This window comes from Nesoenas mayeri (genome assembly GCF_963082525.1).
Source record: "Nesoenas mayeri genome assembly, chromosome: 7".
NCBI classification, from domain to species: Eukaryota; Metazoa; Chordata; class Aves; order Columbiformes; family Columbidae; genus Nesoenas; species Nesoenas mayeri.
The window spans coordinates 32678505-32700667 of record NC_137551.1 but is presented as its reverse complement, the minus strand read 5'-3'; the positions used below and the strand labels follow the sequence as shown (position 1 = coordinate 32700667).

General features: G+C 38.3%; 1 protein-coding gene across 1 annotated transcript in view; it reads left to right on the top strand.

The window, feature by feature from the left end:
- HSPA12A (heat shock protein family A (Hsp70) member 12A) overlaps nt 1–22163 on the top strand; it is a gene marked incomplete at both ends in the record, with an annotated part of 47818 nt that overhangs the window by 10582 nt on the left and 15073 nt on the right. Inside the window, 4 exons of the mRNA XM_080348267.1 lie at nt 818–945; nt 7459–7645; nt 8549–8653; nt 11206–11322. Of these exons, the coding sequence (XP_080204393.1) occupies nt 818–945; nt 7459–7645; nt 8549–8653; nt 11206–11322 (537 nt within the window). The remainder of the gene's footprint in view (nt 1–817; nt 946–7458; nt 7646–8548; nt 8654–11205; nt 11323–22163) is intronic.

Sequence of the window (22163 nt, the reverse complement as noted above, 5' to 3'; positions counted from 1 at the left end):
ATTCCTTTTTTATTCACATTGTGCTCCATATCACATTATTATGATTTGAGCCATAACCCTTCTACCACCTCTAGTTTATGTTCCCATGTTGTCCTTGACTCTGCTTTTCAGGGGTTGCAGGTTTGCAGGTAAAAGACTGGGAAAAGGATTCAAATTCACTAGAAGCATCTGAACAGCTTTCCACATTCTAGCATAGGCAGGAGGAAAGAATGCATATAGTGCTTACAAAATAAGTGTTATGTAAATTCTTCATAAATAAATAATTATCATGGGTTATAACACTTATTGCTGTATTTTGGGTGGTTCTGTCTCCACTAGTTTCAAATGGTGGAAGTACCTTATGTTCAAGGTTACGTACGTAACTCCTAAAACCACCAAATAAGTCCCAAATATTGATGGATAGAAACATATACTTCAGTTGGTCAATGTAAGAAAAACAAACAAACAAACCCACAAAAACAAAAAAACACCACAAACAAAACCATCAAACAAACAACAATCACAAAAACCAAACTAACAAACAAAAACAAATCACAAAAAAACGAACCACACCAGTTCCAACACAAATAACCTAGTGTTTGAAGGAAACTCTTGATTCAGAAGTTTATGTACAAAAGGATCCAGCAAATATATTGAGTTGTATTTTAAATTTCTGCTTTCTTTTAACAACTTTGGGCACAAATGCAGCTTTAGGGAAGTCCTTATTTCCACTGAAGAGATCTGCATGTCTCAGAGAGCAGAAATGCTGAAGTGTAAGACAGGTTACAGTTACTCTAATTAGTGACTCAGTGTCTGTTTTGTTTCTGCTGTTTAACAGAAGGACTCTGATGCAGATGATGCTGTAGAACAGTTATTTCTTGTTGTTGTGGCTATTGATTTTGGCACAACATCCAGTGGCTACGCCTACAGCTTCACCAAGGAACCAGAATGTATTCATGTAATGAGGTAAGGGCTGCAATGCAGCATTTAGTTTTCAATCGTGATAACATGGATTGTCTGCAGTAGCTATAGATGTTTTCTACAGGAGCCTAAAGTGTCTAGATTTGTCTAGTGTTGCCACAGTGTACATCCTCTCATGGTTTCATGGTTATAGATTTTTGTTGCATCTTATTGTATTCTAATTTATTTAATAATCATGAACACAGCCACTTTCTGTATTCTGCTGAGTTTACAAGATGACGTGAGTAAAAGGAGGTATCAGTGAGTATTTAGAATTGTTCAGGGAGCAATAATAATTATTAAGTTAGGATGCCCTAATCTCAGTGATCGAGAGAAACTACACATTTATTAAGGGTCATGGCATTTCCTAGGAGTTGCCATGGAGTTGCCGTCCCCTGGAATCATGATTGTATGCAGTTGTGTGTATGATGCTTAGTTATTTGCACCCAGTAACTGGTAGCTCTTGTGGCTGATTTAAGCTTTTCAGCACTAGTTTGAATGAAATATCTCATAATGAACTAGTGGTGCTGGTAAATAAGCAATCAAAAGGCATGAATGTGAAAATTAAGGTTTTATGTGAAATCTGTTCTGTATTATATGTATGTAAGAGACAGATTTTAGATGCTGTTATGTAGGGGGGTTTATTTTTTATTTCTTGATTAAATCAATGCAATATAAAGCTATGCATATAAATCTTATGTAATCCCATGTAAAAACTATTAAGGCAGGTACATGAAAGGTTTGCCATACAAACCATTTTTATAGTGTTTTTTTTTTTAAGTTTTTTATAACTAGAGACCTATGCAGTTCTTATTAAACTACCTTTAAAATGACTATATTGTAACAAGACCAAGCTACAGATAATTTCAGAGATAAACAAGGTATGCATGAAAAGCTTAGAATTTCTTCTAAATAAAGCTGCTGTTACAGCATTAGGTAATGTACTGTTTGTAGCACTGTAATGCTGAGAACGAAAGGGCAAAATGAGTAACTTGCTGCAATGCAGTGTGATACAGGGTTATTTTTCTAATCAAAGGTGCTAGCTGAATGCAGCTCTCTAAATCTCAGCAGACAGTACTGATTGTGCAGTCAGCCTGCAGAGTTGGGTTGTGTACAGTTTCAAAGTATTTTGGAGCTCTAGTGCAACTGGGTGATGTGAAATACTATCTAAAGGAATGTAAATTTTGGAATGGTATTAGGCCATCCAGTTACAAACACACCATTTTCGGTACTGACAAGTGATGCTTCAAGGCCTTTTCTGCATCCCATTCACCTACTGTTCAGTGAACAGCACAGCTACATGAGGCTAGAAGTCAAAGGACAAACTGTGTGTTTCTGTCTCAGACACATTACAGGGTTGTGGAGTCAGAACCCATGTTTATCAATTCCTATTCTCTTTTGACAACAATCAATCAGATTTCTTAAAGAAGTTCGATAAAATGAGGGAAGACATCTCTGAAGCTCTGCCTGATCACATACTGTGGTGTTCTTATAATCTCCCTGAAGCTGTTAGTGTGTGAAATCCCTGCTGGTTTTAGGGATGTCCTTTAAGCCATTCAGACTCAAAATTTGATTTTAGGACTTGATTTGTCATTGGATTTGCACTATACAGCAACAAGTGACAGACTAGTTTCTCCTTCCAGAGTACTAGACTTCCTGCTGTAGATTACTGAGACACTGAAATCTGGGTGCTGTGTGGGCGGCTGAGAGTGTTGCAGATCCTAAATGACATTTTACTTCTTATGGTTCAAAATGCCACATTTTATTCCTTATGCAATAATGGTAGCATGTTTGTGATTTCAGACCTGTGTAGATATTATATGAGATCCTGAAGTAAAAGGAGATAAACTAATTTACTTACTTCCAGAAATAAGGGAGGAACATATTTTGGGATGGGAATGTATTCAGTTTTCCAACTGAAATACCAACAGGTATTTCAAACAATGGAAAATATTTTAATACCAGAATTATTATTTCCTCTCTCTCCCAAATAAATATTTCTTGCAAGGAAGGATTTTGAGGAAGATGTACTTTAAAACTGAATTATGAAATTTTATATATATATATATACACTCTCTCTATATATATATTTTTTTTAATATATATACTTTATATATATATACACACTGTATATATATACAGTATATATATATATGACTGCACATGAAATAATGAAATTGAATGAAAAGAGTGGTATATGAAGAAAAATAAGGCTTAGGTAGTTCAGAAGATATTAAGAAGTTTGAACTTTGTATATAATGAGGCTTACATGTAGGATAATTTACAAACATTTCAGCAGAGTAAATGTAACGTCCCGCATGCACTGGAGAATGTTTACATTAAAATAAAGCATACCAGTGATGCATGGTCCTCTTTGCTTCCTAACATTTTTTCCACCTTCCCTCCTTAGAGTTGATCCTTTCCAGACATTTAGATTTCTGACTGCCTTTTAACAAGGTTACTTTTCTGTAAATGTCTCCATGAAGGGTAAGATGGTTTTATTTAGAAGGTCCTACTTCAGGGAAGAGTGAACACACAGGGCTATAGTACCAAGTTTGTAGTAACTGCAAAGTCATGATTCTATTTGTGTAATTAGTAGACGAACAGAGTTTTGGTTTTGACTGTGTGTGTTTATTTGCTGTGATGCTCAGTAGTTAAAAAAACAAACAAACAAAAAAGGATTTACAAGTGTTGACCAAACAGAGTTCTTTAAGCATGTACCTAGTTTTAAATGTGTGAGTAGCCTCACTTCAGTAGATTAAAGCATGTGTTTGGAGGTGGTTGTGTGTTTCTAGATGATCAACTTTACCTTGATTGTCTGACATTAGTTACTTTTTTATCAATTTTAGTCCCTGCTTCACACCTGTCATCTCTTACTAGTTCCCCATGGCTTCTGTAAAGATAGTTGTGGTTACCTTCAGACTCCTGTTGCAGTGTTGCAGAATAGAAGTGTATGTTACAGTGAGTGCTAGTTTCTGTGTACCTTGAGACTGTGAGTAAGTGTATATGAACAGCATTGCCATGAGTTCAGCAACCACTTTGGCAGGCAAGCAGTGCCAGAACCCTAATAAAATACAGTTTGATGCTGTAGAATGAGTTAATAAAGTCTCCTTTGAGGGGAATACACGGGTTCTTACACAGTTTTGAAAAACTATTGATTGATATGCACTTAGGTGAAGTCATAAATGTTTTGGCTGCTGGTTAAATGGCAACAAACTGAATGTATGTATTTCACAAATGGAGGAAAAAAAAAAGGAAAACGCATGTGGTTATGATACAAATCGCAGCCTGTCTTTAGAAGGAGGGAGCATCTGGTATTTTTTCAGTGTAACTTTGCTTCAACCTTCAGGTTTTTCCTTTTCCTTCTCTTCCCTGTTTGGTTCGAATTCTTGGCAAACACATGCTTGCCTTTCTTCTGCATACACACTCTAGCAGCGTTCAGCTGCATTTTGATGACCCCACTGCTTCATTTCCTGGACTGTTATGCTACAGCTCTGGATCAAATTCTCATCACTCTGCATGGATCACTCTCTTCGCTCTGTCTGTCAGCCAGATTACTGTGCAAGGAAGGACATTTCTCTCACCTTCATGTAACCTTGTGAGCCTTTCCACACTAACTTTCCTCTTGTCTCTATTTTCACTTTTAGTGTACAGTCAGATCCTCTGTGCCTGTCAATGAGTCTATACTGCTCTGTTGATCTACTCTACTTTATATCAGCCTAGGAACTGCTCCCATGCAGAAATCTACCTTGGGTTCTGCTTGAATAGATTTTTAGCTCTGACTCTGCTTTGAGAAAGTACCTAAAGCATGCATTTAAAATTATTCAGGTTGGAAAAAGACCCTAGAGATCATTGAGCCTACCACTGCCACTACCATTAGAGAGTACTGCTGGCTTGTATGAGGCCATGCTCTTAGTAGGCATTTCAATTTTTTTTCCCTTAGGAGCAGCATTATTACCATCATTTTGCCTGTGTTGGGACCATGAAGGAAAACTGCAAACAAAGGTGTTGAAATCCTAGCTCTGCCTACTAGAAGCCTTCACTAACAAGTGAGGCTGGGGCTTCACCTGAGAAAGTGTCCCAGTCAGGAGTTACCATGCACACACCTTTGTCTGCAGCTGCTTCTCTCTAGAAAAGATGTCACACAGGAATAGTTTTAAAACTCTGATTGCAAATGGTAAAATCGGGCTTCCCCTTCTGTTTCCTTCTTGCTCTTTCTGTGACAGAACAGTAATACAGGCTGAGAACTTTAGAACTTACTGAGCAATTACTGTGTCTAGTTTCCATCAGAAACTCATCAGGAGGTGAACGTCCATTTCTCTAGGTGGCTTTGAAAATTTCAGCCCATACCACTGAGCATCAATTTGTCTTCATTTGAACTGCACTTTAAGTGTAGTTATTCTGAAAAGATAAAATGTGCCTAGCTATAATGAAAAATAAAGAAGTATTGTTATAGCCACATCCTATTTATGGAATTTCTCACTGGTGACTCAGAATGAATCATTAATGATTCCAAGCAAAAATGATACCAGTCTGTCTCCTCTCTGCTTGCAGCGGGTGTGTGGGATTTAACATTCTGATGAAATAACCTGTGTTTTCTGTTCCTGGGCTCTGGGACCCCAGCCTGTTCACATTGGAACCATATGTTTGCTATAACACTTACTCAAAGACTTTGGAGTTGACCAAGTATGTTCCTAGGAGCAGGCTGGAAGAAATGACCTGGAGCAGAGCCCTTGCCAGCTGATAATAGCTCAGGGGCTGAGCAGCTGGACTAAGGAGATTTATGAAAGCTTTTTTTCCGAGTGGATGAAGGTGGAAGTCATTCCACTTCTCATTACTGTTTCTGCTTTCAGAGCTGTGGAATTGCCCTCTATACTGAATTAAATTCATAGACGTGTGGTTATTCCCAGCCATCACTTCTGCTGGTGCAAAAAGGGGCAGATTTTACTCTGTTTGATTTAGCTGAATGATCTGAATGGTTCCCAGCACTTTAGAAGATCTTTTTCCTTGTTCCTTTGCCAAGTATTAACCCCTTAGATTTAAATTCTCCATGTCAGTTGCCTCCCTAGGTCTGGGGGTCGATTAATTTTCAGTTGGTTCAACTGTTTCCGAGACTGAAATGGAAAAGAAGATATTTTTTTCTTCCTACATAATCTTTCTATGTCACATAAACAAGTACCACAGAACAAAGCAATCGTTTTGTGCTTCCGAACAAGACATTGGCAGTAGTGTATTATGGAAGTGTGTTTTGCTATCTTTAGAAAAAAACAATCAACATGTGGTTTAATAATGAGTGCAGTTGCCTTTGTGATTTTAACTTGGCTCCTGTTTGAGCTGCATTATGATTATGGCTAATAGCATAAAGTAGATTTTCCACTGATGCTTTTTTAAGAAAATGTTCTTCAGTGTTTGTTTCCCATGCTGAAAGTACTTGTACGTGGGGTGAGTGGAACAGAAATGTGAATTTCTTGTTCTTCCGTTGTGCTTTTTTTTGTGATGGAGAAGACAAGAATGCTCACAGCTATCTCTGTGGTACAACTTTCTACTGTCTGACCTTGTCAGCTCCACATGCCCCCTCCAGTTCCTGCTGCATGTAATGGTTGTTTCTATAATGGATGTTCTCACTAATTTCCTTATCCATTATGTGAAAGAAGCCTTGTGTTGCTTTCATCTTCATACCATTGAGCTTCTTGGATCTTCCTGAAGATACCTTTACAATCCTGATAAGATAGGATAGTTTTATTGACTGTTTTAGTGGATGGTGGTGAAGAAAATGTTTTGGTGCCTATAAGATACCTGGTGGTTGGGGGAGTCTGCTTTCCTTTTGACAGACTAAAATTTTTACAGCATTTTGGGCATTTAAGACACAAAATTCATTCTTTTCAGGTGAGTAGAAAGTGCAATGCAGAGAGCCCAATATCTGCAGTCATGTCTTCAGAGTTTCAGGTGTCCAGGAAATTAGGCACGTGAAGAGTGTTGGTTGAACTGGCTTGTCTTGCTTCAGGGAGGATTCTGTGACAGAGACAGGGATTTAGTCGACTTCTCCACAGTGGCATTCAGCTGATTTAAACAGGTCTCTATTTCAAAATGGCCATTTTGAGGATCTGGGTTTTCATTTGTAGTATTCTTGCATAGTTACTTGATTTTTTTCTTTCCTCTGCAATAGTTATTACAAATGTATGTTTAGTTTTAAAATATAAATGTAATATTGTTTCCTCGTTAATTGTGTGTGGCTTACTTTAAGGAATCTGTGTTCTTATCAAAGACAATATGATTATCTCCTTAAAAATAATACAACTAACTGCAAAATTTATTGAATTGTCTGAAATTAAACTTACAGTCCTCTTTTCTTGGATGTGAATAAAACCACTTGATATTGTAAGGATCGAAATTAGTATCTTTGGAGGGGAGAGCAGTGTGTAGAATCTGCCACCAGATTGTTTTTCTCATGATACACAATTTTTTCTGCTGCTCTTAACTTTAATGTAATTCACTGAAACTGTTTCACTTTTTGGATAGACGATGGGAAGGTGGAGATCCAGGTGTATCGAATCAGAAGACACCAACAACTATCCTCCTGACACCAGAGAGAAAATTCCATAGCTTTGGGTATGCAGCAAGAGATTTCTACCATGACTTGGATCCCACTGAATCAAAGCACTGGTTGTATTTTGAAAAGTTTAAGATGAAGCTACATACCACCAGTGTAAGTAATAACCAGCTCTCCTGAATAATTGTGCATCTACTACTCAAATCATCTTCTAGTGCTAGATTTTGCCTAAAGATTGTGAACTAGATGTAAAGCAGCTCTCTTTCTGAGTTTAGAGAGTAAATAAGGTAAATTGAACTTCTCGGTTAACATTATGATTCATTTTGCTGCTCACTCCATTTGGCAAGTATATTTTGCCAGCCTTCTTTCTAGATCTTAAAAGTTCAATATCTGCTTTGCTTAGATCTCCATGTCCTAATTTTCCTGAGTGAGATTCATACCTGTCTAGGGAGTCTCCATGAGGTTCGTTTGTTCTATTAATTTACTCAGAAAACAGAAGTAGAATAAAAGAGCCATACTGTTCTCTAGTGCAGACGAGCAAATTTACCCAGAGATCATTTTCACAACTGCAGGTGCAAATCATGCTGAAATTTGACATTATTCCTACTGATTATATTTTAGTCTTTAAACTAAGCTATTCGTGAGTTTTGGGACTTGGCCAGTACTTTCTGTATTGAGTTATTTTCTTGTTTCGTGTGTTGGTGGGAAGCCAAAAATCTATGCTTTTAACCCCTTAACTTGGATTAAATTTCTTACATATGCAGCTTTGTTGCAATTAATTACCAATACATTTGTTGTAATTATTTAATATTTAGTCCATATTTCTCTTTCTGCTTGCAGTTATTTGTAGACATGCTAGGTATTTCAAAACAAAGTCTAAAATAAGCAGCAAATGTCATAGTCCAGGAAATACAAGTGATTATTTAGATCCTCTTCTGAACAATTTTGTCACTTTTTCCTAGCCAGGTGGATAAAGAATTCCCCTTCTTCAAGCAGTGGGAACTGATTTCATGTTTACCTTTTCCTTTTAATAACATCCAGTTATTTTCTTTCACGTAGAATCTTTCCATGGAGACAGACCTGACAGCTGCAAATGGCAAAAAAGTCAAAGCACTTGAGATATTTGCTTACGCTCTGCAATTCTTTAAAGAACAGGCATTAAAGGTAGAGTAATGCTTCCTTATCTTGATTTTCTATATTTATAACTGGTATAAATGTGAGCTTAACACATCTAACCTTGCCAAGCTTTGACCTCAGCAGTATTTGATGTAAACAAAGCAAGGCAGCTGTAGAAACTAGGCAGGCTGTGGACTCTGGAGAGCTCACAATAGCCTGAAGTGATTTCCCCTTGTACAGAGAAAGCTCAATTCAATAATATTAAGTATATCACTGTGATGCATAGTGCTGAGTATCTTCTTACTAGCTTAAATATTTTTTTTTTACTGTTTTTTTTTCATGAAAAAACATTCATTCGAAAAGAGAATTTAAAAGTGCAGGAGCTTAAGCTCAGGAATTAAATTTGAGACTAGGTCCTGTCCTCATCCCTTACACTCTGCTGCTGGGATAGTGGGTTGTTCTGTGTTCACTCAAGGTTCTCTCATGTTCCAGAGTTGGCCCTGTGAAATGCAGTAGCCTGGGCACCTACTAATGTCTCCTGCCCTAACCTGACTTTGTCTACACTGATTAAGCAAAGAGAAGACAGATGAGCTGGATTTATTTTGTAATAAAAAGATTATTAAAAGGTCATTTTTTAATTTGATGACTGGAATCTCACTATAAATCGGAGGTGTACAAGCTGGCTAACCTGGTGGAAATGGTGTAATTATGCCAATGCGATGCTCTGTACAGGCTCCTTGGTTGCACTGAGCGGTTCAGTATATTACCATATGCCAAATTCTGCACTAGCACAGATATATAGCCTCCATTACCTGAACCAACTCAGGTACCTTTCCACAATGCTCCCTTTATTCTGTTCTACAGTGTTAAACTGTGCTGTGTGTGCCGAAGAGCCACAATTAGACTATGGTATGTTGCCCTGATCCTGAATGCATGTTTATGCAGAAAATCTAGCAAGCAATAGGCAGAAACAAAAAGACATGTTTTGGGGTTTCATTTGTGAATGTGTTGTGATGGACTGCCTCCATTTATCTTGCCTTTTTTAAAATTTTCTTTGTGATTTTTTTTTTTCTTTTTTCCCTAGTGTGGTTGGTGTTGGTGGGAAAAATGCATTCTATTTTCCATTTCCCATTTGAAAAGTTGCAATACTAGTATCTTGTAATATTCTTCTTGGGTCACAAGGTTGTTTTGCATATTCTCCTGTGAAGTACATGTCCCCAGTAAACAGTTGTTGGGATTTAAATTATCATATAAACAGTCAAATGTCAGGTAAACACACATTGCCTCCAAATGGGCCGCTATAATGTCAACATAAGCATACTATCATAGTTGCTAAGTCAAATCGGAATATTTATCCATGCAAGCATTATTTAAAATAGCCTTGTTGTTAAGAACTAACCTACTTTTTTGAATGGGTTTAACTTATTCTCTGTGAGCTGTCAGTGTATTCTTTATGGCTACAGAGAAACAATCCTACCATTACAACTCAGATGCCTCATCTTGTCTCAGAGACTTAGTTAATTAGATTTTAGAGTCGATTGTGGAGTCACAGACTTGAACCTGTGTGTAGTCTGGGGAAATTCTTAGTGAATATGAATGCTTTTGGGTACATTCCCATGTATTTGCTGTGCCGCCTGTTCAGGACTACATCCTTTCCTGATGGTAATAAATAAATCCCTGTGATTTGTGAGTGTATGCTGAAACTAATTAGACGAGCAATGTAAATGAACTGTTACTAGGACTATAATTTGTCCATTCCTAGTGCCCTGTGCAGTATAAAGGTGCTACTTTTCTAGCATGGATTTTTGAACTGCAGCATAGCTAAACAAACACAACACCTTGGCACATTCTGAAGGCCCGTTGTTCACCTTTCTAAATTTCCATCCAAACAGGGAAAGGTTCAGATAGGACATATGGTAATGACATTTCACTTGGAACCTTTCCCAAAACATGTCAGTATATCACCTAATTTGCAAATTCAATACAGACTTTCTTCTTTTTAAGGAAAAAAAAAAGGCACAATAAAAGAACTAAACTAGGCTTGAATGTTTGCTTAAAGTAAAATTTTCAAGGACCAATCAGTCATATTTTTTAAAGGGTTTAACTGTAACTTCCCCTTGCTAACTGAGTTGTAAAAATTTGATTTAAAGGTAAGTGGTATATAAAGAAGTCATTGAAAAGTCTGGATTGTAAAACACAATGTTCATCAGTGATACCTCAGATATTTTCCTGTGTATTAATCCAGATGCAAGTGTGAATTATTCAATCTAACAGTAAATCCCACACTATGGGTAAGAATGTACATAAATGTTCTGCAATATTCAGCAGTGCATGAGCTGCTTTTGGAAAAACTAACTTCTACTTCATGTTGAGCAGTAAACTTTTCTATAGGCCTCCTTGAGCAGGCATCAACCCTAATCCCAGTTTTTGGCATAGCAAAGCATTCTTGACAGGTTGGCAATAATTCTGATTTGTAGCATAGATGTAGCAGGAAAAAAATTGAAAGGAAAAGTTTGTTACTGGAGCTAGCAGAAAAGAATGTTTTCTGATAAACCTGACAACCATCATTTTGCATTCACCTCTATTTTCCTTTTATTTAGGAGCTTAGTGACCAAGGAGGCTCAGACTTTGAAAACACTGAAGTAAGATGGGTCATTACAGTGCCTGCTATTTGGAAGCAGCCTGCAAAACAGTTTATGAGACAAGCTGCCTACAAGGTAAGGTTATAGGCTGAATGTAGAAATGCTTCTCTAAAGCCCTAGTTGATAGGCTAAATGATAAAATGTATTTGGGACAATTAGCTCTAGTATAAACTGTATAGAAATGATATAAAAGGAGTCAGACTAGAAACATTGAAAGAGAAGTTGACTCTACCAAGCAGTAGCTATAAGTCAAATATATTCACCTCTTAAATGCCTTTTTCTTTCTATTTACTTTTATATATTGTTGTCCCCCGCAGACTGATGGTTTAGTCATCTTGTACACTGTATTTCTGCTGAATCCAGTGCACATGCAACAGATGCAGTTTTGAGACCCAAGGGAAAGCTGATTTTAAAACACTGGACACAGTTTTGTTTTCTTACTTTTTTTGGGTCATCACAGACTTTTAAAGTTAAAAAAAAAAAAAAAAAAAAAAAGAAAAGAAGAGGAGGGAAAGCAAAGAACCTCCTTGGTGGGACTTTTTTCCAGTTCTCAGTTTCCCACAGTAGGAATGAAAGGACTGTGAACCGGATAGTCTGAATGTAAAATTAAATTCAAATGCTATTTTCACCAGTAAGAGGTTTGTCTGCATTTAACTCTTTCTCCATCCCTCCCCTCCCCCCATCCCCCCAATTATGTGCACTTTCCATATGCATATCCTTTATTTCCAATTCAGTTTGCATCTTTGATACACGAGATGTACACATTCTTTTAATCAGGATATTCATTTTCTGGTGTGTTTTATTTATTTTTGGTCAGAGACTTGCGTAACCCATTGGCAGCAGCTATGTGATGCACAGTTTGTAGAATATCTTGTAGTTCATGAGTAATTTGCAGAGTGCTCCTGGGAAGTCCCCAGATATTTCTAACTCTGTTTCTAACTATCTCTAATGTTGAGCAACATTTTTCTCAACAGTCTTTGTTGTGGGATTGCTTATGCTAGTGCCAGAAGCAAAACACTCTTAAAGTTCTGATGGAAGGACACATTTGTAGGTAAATCTGAAACACTAGAGACCCGTTCATTATCTTTGTATATTGTTGTCTGCCTGCTGTCTGTGTGCATGTGTGCTCGTGAACCGGGAGCTGTGTAAGGAGCAGGGCAGGATAAGGTAGATCTCTTGGCATTTCTCATTTGTGGCACAATGGAATGTTGTTGATTAGTGTCTGTGTCTGTTTCTGTGATCGTGTACTTTTATCGGCAGGGTTGATAAATAGTGAGGACTGACAAGGCTTTTAACTTCGGCTGTGTGATCAATTGCAGCAAAACCTAAGAGTTTAGGGAAATGGCTGATGTTTACTTGACACACATGGTTGTTTGTTGTTTTTTTTTTAAGTCATGGGGATGAATAAAGAAGCACAAAAACTGAGAGTTCTGCATTGCCATTCAGTCTTTCAGATTCCTATTGCTGGATCCAACATCTTCCTCAAACCAGTATGTACAGACGGATCAGAAGTTGCAGCCCTTGTTGCTAGCTATTGGGACATCCAAACATCATGAAAATGAGAGCTCTTGTAAGAGTAATCAGGGCATCGAGTAAAGTGTGAAAAGGCAGTGGTAGAAATTTTGTTACTGGAAACACACTGAGGTATAACCACTAGTGTAAACTGAGAGTTAACTGGTAGAAAATCTTTATGAGCTGTGGAAATCTGCTTGAATTATCTGTGGCAAGCTCTAAGAGAACAAAAATATTAATGGCTTCAGTTATTGGATCATAATCATAATCCAGCCTTTCTGGAATGGTCAAGTGGTTATGTAGGCAAAGGTAAATATTACATGGAATTACTAAAATAAAATAAAAAGTGTTGTAGGTCTGCATCTTCATTCAACATCCATGAGCTTTTGTACAGCCTACAATCTTAATGCCTCTCTGACATCCCCCATCTCTGTTTTTCCTTAAAACATTGCTAACCTGGAAAATTTAATCTGCCCAAGGGCTTTTGCAATTCCTGCTTCTAGCTGCGGTGCTGCTTTCTCATTTGAATGAGTAATCTGGGTGTTCCCTTCAGCTCACAGTTCTTCCTCTCTCTTTCAAAATCCTAATTCTGTCTGCATGACAGCTTTTCTGTCTGTACATACTGCTGAGCTTTCATCAAAGCTGTCGCTGATTTTGCATCTTGGTTACTGCAACATCATTTCCTTGGCTTTGGAAACCTGGCCTGTTCTAAAGTCTCACATTTGACAGGGAATCAACCTATATTTGACTCCATCAGTGTTATCTCAGGCATAAGCTGCATGTCCTGGACGTGAACATCTGTAATGCTAACTCATTTTCCTTCTCTGAGACCCTCTCTAAAATGCCATTTTTTTCATGCATACAAAAGTTTGACCATGATTGACCTACTGATACGTGAAAACTACTCCTTGTTGCTTCTTGCTGTTACCCTGCCTGCCCCATCTGTATTCATCTGCTGTACTTTTTGCATCCTTAACTCTTTTTATATTTGAGCTGTTACCTTATAAAGCAGGTTTATTCCCATTTGTCTTCCTCTCTGGGGCCTCCTGAGAGACTAAGTCTGATAGGATGTAGAGAGCTGCATGTCCTTAGAACCTTACTTTGCCGAATCAAAATTACTCCCCTCCTGAATAACAGTCCACAGGTGCTTCTTCCTGTCCCTCATGCTAAAGTCCTATGTATCCAGAGATTGTTCTAAAGCTGTGTACACATGTGGAGGTCTGGTCACATTTAGAGAAAGCTCTGTGGCAAGAGCAGAGGATCATCTCTGCAGGACCCATTTTGACTAAAGTTTCCTTTCCCAAAGCTTGTCTGCTGGGATTACTGTACGTTGCATCTGTGTTTGTTACATCCTAAATAATGAGTCTTAGGATGCGTCTGTCAGGTTTCTCATTTCCCTCACCAGTGAAATACAAGGCATCACAAATAGTGTTAACTTTTCTTGTTGCTGTGTCCTAGTTGTTCCCTTTCAAATTCTTTGCTTTGGTGAAGTTCTGTCAGAAGTGCTGTGTTTACCAGTCTCGGAAGGACTCCCTTTCTCATGAAGAACTCTCATTGTGAGTAACAAATTCAAGTTGCTGATACCTTTTCTTATTTTAGAGACCTTGGCAGAGTGGTATGGTTGGACAGCCTGTGGGAGGACTCCATCCCACTCATGTGGGTGGGACCTGCCCTTGTCCTTGCAAAAGCAGCCAAATGCAACATGTGCTGGGCCCAGGGTTTAGACCCCAACATGAAAAGATGGCTTAGGTGTGGAGACAAGCCACTTCAAGCTCATGAACCTGGCCCAGAGCTTACAGCCTCATCAGAGTGACATGTAAGCATGGACACAAAACCAGGATCCCACCTCTGAGGTTGTCCTGACACAAGAAAACACATTGTTTTGTTAGTCTTGTATTACTGCTGAAAAAAAGAAAATCTAAAATAAAGTATGTGTCCTCTAATGGACAGGTGAAACTCGAAAAGTACTCAAGAACATTTTTGTAGAAATCCATTGGATCTAGGTAGGCATGAATTGTTGGTTCAGTCTTAACAGCACTTTGCTGTCTTAATATATTACTATGACCGGTAGTTTTAATCCCTTATCCAAATGAAATTCAGGCACTGTAGATTGTTTATTAGAGGAACACAAGATCCGATATTCTTGGCAGAGGGTTTCTTTTTAGTAAAGGCATTCTTCCAGCTCATCTTTCAATACAAATTCTTCAGGCACACTAAGTGCAGAGCAGAATCTGCAGGCTGGAATTCCATGAACATGCCAATAAGAATAAGGTTTTAAGAAAGAGTTTGGAGTGTGACAGGAATATGTGAATGCAGAAGCTATAAAATAAGAAAGCAAAACATGGCATATGAAGAATACGTAGGGCAGAGCAAAGGAAAGGGAAAGATAGTGCATTTTCATAAACTTGCCCAAAACATTCTGTAATCTTAAAAACACCAATTAGCTGGGGATATTGAGGTTTCTTTTCTTTTAATATGAACTATTGGTTTTGAAATGGAGTTCTGCATCTCTGAAGTAGATTTGTATTCCAATTACAAATAGCAAATACAAATGTTTGCATGGTAAGCTTATATAAATAAACATAGAGGCAGTCTAGGTTATAGGGTTAAGCATGTGAGCCTGGAATTCCACAGGCTTTCTTTAACCATCTCTGAATCTTTATTAATGTTTTCACATCAATTTTGTCATGGAATGCTTGTCATGAGAATTGTTTAACACATTGTGTTCTGGGGTTACATTACATTACATTGATCAGTACTACCCTGCTCTGTAGAAACCTGCAGAGAAAAGTAAACAATCTGGTCAAAGAGTCATGTGATGGCACATAAAAACTCTTGCTAATAAAAATATGACATGAAGTACATTTGATTTTAAAAAGATGACAAGAGAGTTTTAACTAGATTGTTACCTGTGAAGGTGAACTATTCTTATTCCTTTTCAATAATTTTCTTTGGCATGTAAAACACATGCAACTGAAGTTTATTTCTCTAGGCACATGTAACAGACTTCTGCTATAAACTACTTTAGGCAATAATGTTCAGGCATAAGCAACACTGGAAAGCTGGTGATTTTTTTGAAATGGTACTTTTTAGTGGAGGCATACAAGGCAGAAGTGTGTTAATATATCAACCATCCTGGTTATTTGTAGCTTCTGGGGTTCTCTTGAGTCCATGTTTTCACTTTTGTGATATTAAGGTCTTTTTAATCATAAGGAATAAAATGTTTATGAAATGATATGTTGGGGAGGATTCTGCATCATGTAGCTGTGTTTAATTAGGAAAGGATAACTAACTGAGGAGTGAAGATTACAGAGTGGGAACTCAGCACAGTGGGAAATGTGTACTAATGGATCTTGATTACACATTTCAGTTACCTAGCCAGGTTCACATGAAAGCACAGGTGTTTGACAAAGCCATCTGCTCATCCAGTTTTGTGCATTTCTGTTTGTCCACTTCCATTGCACAAACTGGAATATTTGGAGGCTTTATTTTTCTAAGCAAGTAAACCAGGAGATTTTCATAGCATTTTAGATAGGAGTAGGTAGATGGATCTGTGCCTGTCTTATGAAGCTGTAGAACATGTTTCTCAGGATCTTAGAAATTACCTGAAAGGGCACTGGATCTAATAGAAGTAGCCAAAAATCAGAATCTTCCCTCTGCCTGGAGGGAAAACTGTGCTGGATGGGTGTTTCCAGATAAAAGAAGAAAACAGTCTGAAAGGCTTTAAACTACAATCAGGAGGAGTCGGGGGAGTGATAGACGTCTGCGAACACATATAAATCAGGATGGACAAGATATAAAGCTGGGTAGGACTGTTTGTAATAAATTCCTACAAAGGACAACGAAGGAGGGTAATAGGTTGGCTGAAAAAGCATCTTAGGTGCCAGTATTCAGTTACAAAGACAAATAAAGGAAATACAAGCTGGAAATAGAACTATAGTGAAAAATATTAAGGCTAACTGAGAAAGACCAAGGCATAAAATAAGATGTAACTAACGATAAATAGAAAGCATATAATTTTCTCGATGAAACTGCTGTCAGTCAGGGCCACTTATGTGTCTCTAATAAAATCACCCTGAGCCATGAGGACCTACAATGAGGATATTTTGAAACAAAGCGAAGGGGAGAGCCTGAGACACTAAGAGGTTGCTTAAATAGGAGGAGAGTCAGGCTTTGCTGTTATGGTAACTGGTGCATGCCCATGGTACAAAAAGCATTTCTACAATAATGTAACATGAAAAATTGAAAAGCTTATGAGAATTTAATGGCTCCATTTTTCTAATGTGTGCTAGTCATAAAACTTGCAACTAATGTCCTCTTGCACCTTGGGGGATATAGTGTAATGCAGAAAAAAAGATCTTGGTAATGCCATTCGGAGCTAAGCTTTCATTTACTGCACAAATGGGATCTGTGGCAACAACCACTTGGGAGCAAGCTGCAGCAACATCACAGTGGTGGAGGTATGGATTCAATGGCACTGTGATCCCATTTATCATCAAAATGCCAACACAGCCTCTCCCTTAGCAAGTTATCATTCAGCAATATGTGAGTCAGCTTTAATAATGCTGGTTTGGAGTTATTTGTGGGCCAAATACTGGTGAAAATTTTGGAGGAATGAAAGGGCAGAGGTTCTGAGTTCACATCCTATTGATGTAGGTTTCAGTACAGGGGAGGAGAGAGAAGGGGGCTTATGGCAGACATATAGTCTCTGTGACTGCATCAAAAAGCATTCTCAGAGTGGTGTGTTTGGGCTTTTGGGTGCTGTCTTGTGCTGCTGGGAGATGTGGCAGCCCTTGCCCATCTCTGCACAGTCTGTTGAAAATAGATGTGAACTCCCAGTGAGCCAGCACTGTGGCTGTGGTTGGTGCAGGTCTGAGCCCAAGCGCTGGAGCTTGCTGAAGTATGTGCGTGAAGAGGGGAGTCAGAGACTGAGGGGCAGAATAGGCAGTGGGATGTGGCAGTTCCTCCTGACCCTCTTCCCAGACCTTTCCACAGGTGCAATATACACTCCTTCACACTCTTTTATCTCTTTGATTTCTGTCTCTCGCCTGTGCCAAGATAGAATGCTGATTTTGTCCTTCCACATTAGCTCTCAGATCTGCAGAGCTCTGTAAAACCTGAAATCACCTCCATGGGAAGTTCAGCACGAATAGACTTTTCCTTTGAGAGGTGAAAAAATGACCAGCAGTCCCTCAGAAAATAACTATGTATTGTTTTCAGTGAGAGCATAAGTTTAGAATAAACAGCTTGTACACATTTCTGGGCGGTCTTCTGTGTGGGCAGCGTGACAGTTGTAAAATAGTTCAAGATTGTCCCAAGGACCTTTTTCTTTGAGTCATAGAATGTGTCTGCTAGGTTTAGGGTAGGCTGGCATTCACCTGTCAGGGCTGTCACAGTACAGTTTGAAATTATAAACTTTCTGGGGTTTTTGAACTAAGACAAACCAATTAAAGGACTTCTCTGACTGAGAGAGGATGATATTTTGGAAAGCTAGACAGGAAGAAGCCCTTTTTGACAGCATTGTTTTCTGCAGGAAACCTTACGTACTTTAGCATGTGGACTAGAAGTATAATGTTAATCCTGGTATCACTTATGTAGTGAATACTGTATTCTTTCAATGTTCTGCAATTCTGTTAGTGTCACATGTAGGGATTTGACAATATTTCAGATTCTCTGTGCTCTCATTGCTCGTACTGCACAGGAGAGCCTTGTTTCCCTGAGCACAGAGCTCAGAAGCCCTTGAGATTATCTGCTGCTCTTCCTTCTCTGGATGACATTATGCATTTTAGGAGTTTCAAAGGTTTGTATTATATGTTATATTTAGTAAGTTTTATTGTTTTATAAATTAAAAAAGGGAAATTATAATACAAAATCCGGAAGACCCGATGAGTATGGGTTTTAATAATAGAATCAAACAGTGCTTACAGTCCCAAATAATTTCAAGTTCAGGTTGAAAATACAAATAATAGGTTATAAAAATAATGTATAAAATATAAAGTATAGTAATGCACTAGTAAAGCAATCCGTACTCTTAGCTTTGTAACAGCAACCCCAGGAAGAATAAATTTAGGCAGTCTGACCATGCTTAGCAAAGGCATTTATCTTAATAAGACAGCCTAGTCATCTATAACAAATTGGTTCATCTAATCAGTGACCACACAGATGTTGCAGTTCTGACTGTAGCCAATGCAGCTCCACAAAATTCATTATTCAGAGTGTGCTGAAAGTGAAAGTCGCACTTCATTACAGTTCCAGATGCCCTGTTTATCTTCTTGCTTTTCAGAATGGGATAATGCCATCATTTCTCAACAGCCATTAGGAGTGAGCAGTGTTACAAACTGCACTTTTTTTCTTATCATAGGAGAAGCTTTATTGATAGGTTAGTAAACAGAAATGAAATACCAAATCAGTTCTGCTTTGGTCCAAAGCAGCTTGCTGAGTAGCAAGATCAGGTATGTACATGACTGATAGCCAGTGTGGTTATTCAGAATCCAAGCACGCCTCATCCCAGCAAACTTCAGCAACAGCTCCATTGTAAACCTCGATATTGAGCTGATTACTAGAAATTGATACCTTTGCTTTAGTGAACTGTTTCACAAAGTTTGGTCTAAGTAACTTGCAAAATGTTATATGGGAAGCTTGTAGCAAAGCTGAATGCAAAAGAATTGAGCTTCAAATCTAGGTCTGCTATTTTATTCTCGCATTTTTAAGCAGAAAACCATTTTTTCTCTATAACCAAACATAGGAAAATGAATTAAGACATTGGACTGAGGCAGATTTTTGTGGGTTTTTTTGGTGCAGATTGTATTAAAGTAGTAAACTCAACTTATGCATCCTTGATGCATTAAACTAATTGCTTTCCATATATTGGACCACTTTGTAAAGTGAAGGATGGGCTGGTGTTTAAGGCTAAATGGCTGCTTAGGACTGTCATGCTCTTTATATTTTCAGATTTTAGAAGTGTAGTTTTCAGATTAAAAAAGAAAAGGATACAGTGACAAATGTTTCCTTTTGATCTCAAGACACTTAAATAGAAGTTCTAATTGCAAAGATGGCTGAACTCCATAGGGAAACCTGTGAGGCCCTGACTAACTGGAGGCTTGTTATGGTGAGTCTGGTACTGCTGTCAAACTGTCAGACACGATGGGCTTCCTCTCGCTCATACAGGCAAGAATTTGACATGGCATTCACAAAGACAAGGAATGAGAAAGTGTGTAAGTCTTTGGTGTTTGGGAAAGATTCCTACCAGCAGTTCTGGTCTTTCTTAGTGTATAATATCTGCACCATTTTAGAATCATGGATGTATTCATTGGAAGTGTTTGGGGATCATCTACTCTGACCTTCCACTCAAAGCAGGGTTATTGCCAACACCTGGTCAGCAGTGGCTTTGTTCAGCTAAGAATCTCCAAGGACAGAGATGCCTCTTCTGAGCAGCTGTTCCAGTGCTACATCACCTTCCTAGTAAAAAGAGGTTTTCATAATACCCAATTGGAACTTTACAAGCTGCAATATGTGGCTGTTGCCCCTTGTTATATCTCCTGGAAAGACTGAGAACAGTTGTACTCTGCTGTCTTTGTAACTGCCCTTCAGATAGCTGCAGGCACCTATTACGTTGCTTCTTGGCTGCCTCTTTACCAGACTAAACAAACCCAGCTCCCTCAGGCTCTCCTTACCAAACATCTTCCCTGGTAGCCCTGCTTGAACCCTCTCCACTTTCTTCATATCCCTCTTGAACTGAGGGGTGCAAGAGTCTTCATTTTAGAACTTTTACAGAGCTCGTTCTGTAGCCATTACTCATGGAATTTAGCAGTCATGAGTACTCACATCTTTGTTATTTCTCAGTGTAAGTGCTGTAGTAGAGGGCTGTGATTCTAGTGGTTTCTTTGGAATTAATAATAGTTTACACAATGATTACATATTTTCATCCTAGCTTTTTGAAGTTGCTATCCAAGAGTTTTTTCCACCATAAAACTAAGTCTAATTATAAATAAAATGCTAATCTAAATCTCTTGCCCCTTCAACACAGATGTTCATGCGCAAACTCTTAAATGGGAACTAGCGTCACTATTACCTGGAATTAATTTATATCTTGTCTCGTGAAATTAACCAAACCAGCTATATAGATGCAAGTGTGAAGTACGTTATTATTGTCATCTATCATTTCACTTACAAACTCTCTTTACGGGAGTTCATAGCTTGAGAGTTCTGCCTTTGAAGTGTGAGCAGCACTAAGTGCAGCCTACGGGAAGCCTGTGGGAAGACTGTTTATTATCTGTGGATTAGTTACTTTGTATGAGCTGCTGGTATAGGTGAGCCTGGAAATTCAAAAAGCACTGCAAAGCCTACACTCTGGTATTTTAAAAGCAAGGAAAATTATGTAAAATGTATAGTAACAGTATCTACTTCATCGTGGCAGAAGGCAAGATACTTGGGGTCTCAGAGACATGTCTTGGGATAAACTCCAAATCCTAAGGACAATTTAAAGGCTCACTTTTACACTGGGGTTCATCCTTGTATTGACATTCCTGTTATTTAATCACTTATGCTAGTGCAAAGTGAATATATGAAAATTGTTACAGGGGTCTCTTAACTTCCAGTTTTGTGCCCCCTTGCCTTCCACTTGTCATAATTCAAAATATATGTTTCCTTTGTCTACAAAATATAGTTACTAGTATTTCACTGTAGTCTGAGATTTCATTTATGCTCTCTTAAGCAGTTTTCTTGCAGAAAGATGGGTGTCTTTGTCCTGTCATTTAACTGTACAGATGGGGAAGCTGACACTGAAGGAATTCTGCAGCTGTGATAATTATCCACTATGTTCTCACTTGTGAAATGCAAAATATCATCAGTGGCACCTGATCAGAATAGGATGAAGGACAGCCTATGCCACAAACTTGATTTTATCTCAACAGGACACAACAGTGTGAGAATGTATGCATTTATGTATGTGTGTTATATATATGCATGTATGTATAGCGAATGTTGTTTAAAAGAAAGCAAAAAACTCATGGTTCTGTAAAGCAGAAAGTACTTCTGTGACAGTGTAAATGTCAAGTCTTTGCAGGATCAACCACCACCCGAGCATTGTCGTGACTAGATTTTAAAAAAGAAGGAAAATTCTTGGTTTTTGTCTAGGCTCTTAAATCCTGAGGATGAATATTCCAAAGGAGGGGAGCACCCAGCAGCTCTTCCTCTTGCCTTTGGCAAACCCAGCCTCTTCACATGGTCTCTAAGAGGAACCTGGGTGCCTTTGAAAATTCTGTTTGTTTTGTGGCTGTTGAGCAGTTTTAAGAACCTGTCTTTGAACTGATAAGTGGACTGAGCTAAATGGGCTGTCTGACCTCACTCTGTTCTGTTTATTCACTATGCTTATTGTACTGTGGTACTCTTCATCACTCCGAAGA